The 5,423-nt window shown below is 42.1% G+C and overlaps 1 protein-coding gene across 1 annotated transcript; it reads right to left on the bottom strand.

Annotated features, from left to right (window-relative positions):
- Positions 1 to 409: 409 nt before the first annotated feature.
- LOC141673602 (uncharacterized) lies at positions 410 to 2,863 on the bottom strand. The gene is made up of 3 exons (XM_074480355.1): positions 2,159 to 2,863; positions 1,531 to 1,836; positions 410 to 1,402 (listed from the first exon to the last, which is right to left on the bottom strand). Exons 1-3 carry the CDS (start codon positions 2,861 to 2,863, stop codon positions 410 to 412), a joined length of 2,004 nt encoding a protein of 667 aa, XP_074336456.1.
- Between the last annotated feature and the right edge of the window lie 2,560 nt (positions 2,864 to 5,423).

Here is a 5,423-nt window from a genome sequence, read left to right as displayed (position 1 = left end):
ATCAACTCCTATCTGAATTTGTTATCCGCCGAGACTTTGTAGATTATCCGTAGAGCCTCTATTGGATCATCCGCTGAGAGTGACTTGGGTCATCTGTCGAAGCCTTATAGAAATATCCGTTGAAAGTATTTCCATAGCAGTTGACTCAATTTCATTTATGCAAAATTACAAGGCATATAATATTTATAATTAGCCAACCTATTTTGCATATTATTCTAGTAGCTAACATGACTTAGAATATCCTACAACCTCTAATTATCTAAGACATTACATTATACAGGAATGTGCTACAAAAACTTATTTAAACATAAGCTACTCTTTCAACGGATGACAAAGTAAGATTATCCATTGAAACTACAAACACACTTAATTAAATCTACTAAGGTGTTTTGGTAAAATATCATCAAGTCTACAACATATTTCTAATACACATTTCTGTTGCATAGTCAACAGCCACAACAATGTACTGGGCTTGATTTTTGGACTTTGGAAAGGGGCCCACAATATCTATGCCCCACTGAAAGAAGGGACATGGATTGACGACGGGAATCATTTCTACCGAAGGTTGATGAGAAACTGACCCATACAACTGACATGATTTACACTTTCGTACAAAATTTTCAAAATCACCTCGCATCGTAGGCCAGAACAATCCTTGCCTCATTATCTTAAGGGCTAAGTTTTTACACCCTAAATGGTCCCCACAGATTCCAGTATGGAATTCAACCATCAAAGTTTCAGTTTCTTCTGGCCCTAAGCATCGAAGTAGTGGCTCTACGAGCCCCCGACGATATAACTTGATTTCTAGCACACAATAATTTTTTGCCTTGTATGATATGGATCTGGCTTCACCCTTATCCTGGGGAAGCTTGTTCTGCAAAATGTACTCCAGAATAGGTCGATGCCAATCTTTGATAGAAAAGATTTCATTGACTTTCAACATGTCGGGGAATAGAGGGCCCATGTCGACGGAGGGAACCCTTCTTTCCTCGATATAAATTGCCTCTGACGTTGCCACGACGGATGAAGCCAATTTAGACACTGCGTCGGCCCATTGATTATCTTCCCTGTAAATATACTTGATTATCCATGACTGGACTTTCTCCAACAAGGACATGGCCAGTTTCAAATATGTCAACATTCGAGCGTCGTGCGCTTTGAACTCACCGTGTAACTGTTTTGTGACAAGTTTTGAATCACCAAATATTTCTAAAATATTTACCTCCAACTTGATTGCTAGGCGCAACCCTGTTAACAAAGCTTCATACTCGGCTACATTGTTTATTACTGGGAATGAGAATTTCAAGGCCTGTTGTATTTTAAAGCCCTCTGGACTGATTAAGATGACACCTGCACCACCTGATGATGATATTGACGATCCGTCGACATAAAGAGTCCAAACCTTTTATGGAAATGATGTTTCTTCAGTTATAGGATTGTCAAATTTACACTCTACGACAAAGTCTGACAAGATTTGGGACTTTACTGCACTCCGGGTAGATATTCAATGTGAAATTGGCTGAGTTCAACCGTCCAAGCGGCGAGGCGTCCTGTCATGTCCGATTTGTGCATGATACGTTTTAGGGGTTGATCAGTCATGACTTTTATCAGACGACCTTGGAAATAGTGACGGAGCTTTCTGCTTGCTATCACGAGAGCATAAACTAATTTTTCCACATGTGGATAACGAGTTTCAGCATCTTTTAGAGTGTGGCTAACATAGTAGACTGGAGATTCATGTCCCTCGACATCTTTGACCAAAATAGAGGCTACCGACCCATCAGAGGCTGAGATGTACACTTTCAGAGCCTTGTGGTATGAAGCGCCGAAGGCCCGCTATGCAACCAGTGAGACGTTGTACTTTTTTAATGGTCGACGGGTCTTTCATTTCAGAAATGGCTTTAATTTGTAAGGGGTCATCCTCGATCCCTCGTTGGGAAACGAGAAATCCTAAGAATTTCCCAGATGTTAAGCCAAAGGAGCACTTCAACGGATTCAATCTCAAGTTATTACGCCGAACATTCTCAAAGGTCTCTCGAAGGTCGCTGCAATGACCACTTGAAGACTTTGATTTGGTTATCAAATCATCAACCTACATCTCGAGGTTCTGACCCAACTGATTTTTAAATATTTCATCCATCATGTGCTGAAATGTTACACCAGCATTGATTAGCCTGAAAGGCATGTTTCGATATGCGAAGACCCCTCGATGTGTGATAAACGCTATTTGTTCCAAATCTTGATCATCCATCCTGATTTGGTTATATCCTGAGAACGCGTCCATGAAAGGCAGCAGTTCATGACCAGCCATAGCGTCGATAAGTTGATCTATATTCGGCAAAGGATAATAATCCTTAGGACATGCTCTGTTGAGGTTGAAGTGATCAACACACATTCTCCATTTCCCATTACTTTTCTTCACTAGGACGACATTAGCAATCCATGTAGGATATTTCACCGGCCCAATAAAACGGGATAGTAAAAGCCGGTCAAGCTCTTCATCGATAGCTCGGCGCTTTTCTTCTGAGAATGTGCGTCTCTTTTGCTTGACATGATTCTTTTGGCGGTCGACATGTAGAGAATGTCTCGCTACATCGGTAGGTATTCCTGGCATGTCGGATGGCGACCATGCGAATATGTCTGAGAACTCCTGAAGCAACCTTGTTAATTCATCTTTTATCTGAGTACTTAGATCTTTTCCCACTTTAACTGTTTTATCTGAGAAAATCTCATCTATCGACACATCGACCATCTCGCCGACGGGTGAAAACGAGGGTTCCCTCGAGATATCGATAATTCTACTAGGGTCTATCTGAATGACCTCATTGATGGTTTGAGAATCACTATCTTGCTTTTTGGGCATGACTGTAGTAAAGTAGCATTCTCTCGAAAGTGCTTGGTCTCCACACATCTCCCCTACTCCAAAACTCAGTTGGGAATTTCATCTTCAAATGGGGAATCGACGTGATGGCTTCCAATGCCGATATTGTCGTTCGGCCTAGAATGGCATTGTGGCTTAAGTTTGCACTGATTAAGGGAAACTTAACTATCTTCCATACTTGGCAAGGCATTGTGCAAAAAAGTACCGGCAGGTCAATTGTTCCAACCACTTTTACCTCATTACCCGTGAATCCATAAAGAGGTGAATGGGAATTTTCTAGTTTTTTGTCCCCTGTATCCATTCACGCTAAGACGTGATGATATAGAATGTCGACGGATATCGATAAGGATCTTTTTTACTGTATTGGTGCCGATTTTGGCAGTGATAACCAGCACATCTTGATGTCCTCTTATGATATTTGGAGCATAATCTTCATTCGAGAAGGATATGACAAGAGATGGAGATGGTTTGTATCTCTTGGGACATGAAGGATTAACATTATAAACCTCTTGGGCGTACGACTTACGAGAGTTGTTTGACATGCCTCCGGCGGTGTAACCCCCAAAGATTACATCGACTACTCTGTCGTCTTGTCTTTGCTGAGTCTGGCCTTATCCTTCGATGTAATGGACGAAATGGCCTTTTCTGATTTTGGATTCAATGAGATTGCTTAGTTGGTAGCATTGTTCTGTAGTGTGTCCCATATCTTAGTGATAGTCACAGTATCGAGAGCTCGGAGGACGTCCTCGTTTCATCGGCCTCGGGGGTCGAAAGTCAGGTTCTGTCTTTAAAATTTCCAAGATTGTTGCTTTGTCGACTATGAGTTTGGTAAACTCGTTGTCTTTTCTGTCACGGGGCTGCCATTTTCTATCTGAGATGGACCGTTGCTGATATTCATGACCTCTCGGGCTTCGAAACTCCTCATTTCCAACATCCCTTCTCGGCGATGAATGTCGAGGGGATTTGGAGTCATATCTCCGAGATCTCGGAGGTCGGGGGCTATGAGTTCTTGTCATGTCATACTTTTAGTTAGAACGTCGAGGAGATCTTATGCTTCCCACTGCTTCCTGGAGTGTCATTCGATGGTCGACAATCTGAAAAGCCGCATGAAGATGTTGGGGATGTTTTTCTATGAGCTCTTCTAGCAGAATGCCACGTCTGCTTCCATCAATGCCTGCTGCTAAATAGTTTACTGCCAAAGGTTTCTCTAGGTCTGTTATTTCAGATATAGCCTGACGAAAGCGACCTAAATAGCTTCTCAAGGATTCGCTAGGCCTTTGACGCATCGTAATCAAAGATGCCGTGATCTTGCCCCCTTTGTAGTTGCTTGAAAATCTTGTTTGAAATTTAGTCTTCAATTTGGTCCAGGAATCGATTGACCTAGATGGGAGATTGTTATACCAACGTAGGGTTATGCCCTGTAAGCATGTAGAGAAGAATTGGAAACGGGCGACTTCTGAGTGTCCGTAAAATGCCATTCGACCGTCAAAGGTGTTAAGGAATCCCGATGGGTCTATTGATCCATCAAATTGGTCGAGCGCCTGAGTTTTCAAAGTCTTGTCTATCTTAGCTTTTTCAATGCTTCGAGATAGGGGGCTTTCCACCGGGGCTTCAAATCTCGATTGTGTTTTAACTAAGTCACGCAACTGAGCCATATCTTTCTGTATTTTGGGAAACTCCTCCAGTGATATCGAGTCTGTTGACATCGACCCTTGCGGGGTACCCCCTGAAGAAACTGTCCTGGGGCGTCGAGGTCTGGAATATATAGACTCGGTGGATACTTCCTCCTCATCATAATAGTAATCTTCATCATCCTCCGACAGCTCCACATACTCAAGCTCTTCATCACCACCTTCCTTAATCGACGCCTGTTTCAACTCCTGTTGCAAACGCTGAATTTCTCTTATTTTCTCTAGTTTTGCTTCCAGTCTTTTGGTTTCAGCCTCTAACATCTTAAGTTCTTCATCTGAACCTTCTGTACCCTCTATCTCCTGCTCCCGTGGAAGCTTCTTTTGTTTCAACTTCTGCAAATGCAACCTAGCATCACTGGAGAGCACCTGCTTTCCTTTTTCCGTTAGAACACAAGAACGAGTATCTTTAGTGACTCTCCTTTTATGTTTGACAGGTGGTTTCTGCACCTGAGAGCCCTCAAGTGGGGGACTATCCTCCACCGGAAACAGCCGTCTTGGCTTGATGGTCGATGGTGCTTTCTGTTTTTCTGCTGGATTAACATGTTCTGATTTTTGAACAGTTTGGATCTCAGCGGTGTTTCCACATTTCTCTGGATCTTCTTCTTCAATAATCATGTTGTAGTATCAAATTTAAGAGTTTCTTCTAGCGCCAAATGATGACCCTAAATATGAGCCATGTTTATGTGAGGAATAATACTCTTTATTGATACTTATTTTTCCAACTCCTTCTAAGTAGGGCAATTAGTCTCTATTTATAGGGAACCCTTAATTGGCTTTTTCCCTTTACAATTGGGCCTCTATTGGGCTTTTTATTACAAGGTTATATATTAAAACTCCTATCTATGGTATTT

The sequence above is a fragment of the Apium graveolens genome, chromosome 7, assembly GCF_009905375.1.
Source record: "Apium graveolens cultivar Ventura chromosome 7, ASM990537v1, whole genome shotgun sequence".
Lineage (NCBI taxonomy): Eukaryota > Viridiplantae > Streptophyta > Magnoliopsida > Apiales > Apiaceae > Apium > Apium graveolens.
This window is presented reverse-complemented; position numbering and strand designations above follow the sequence as displayed.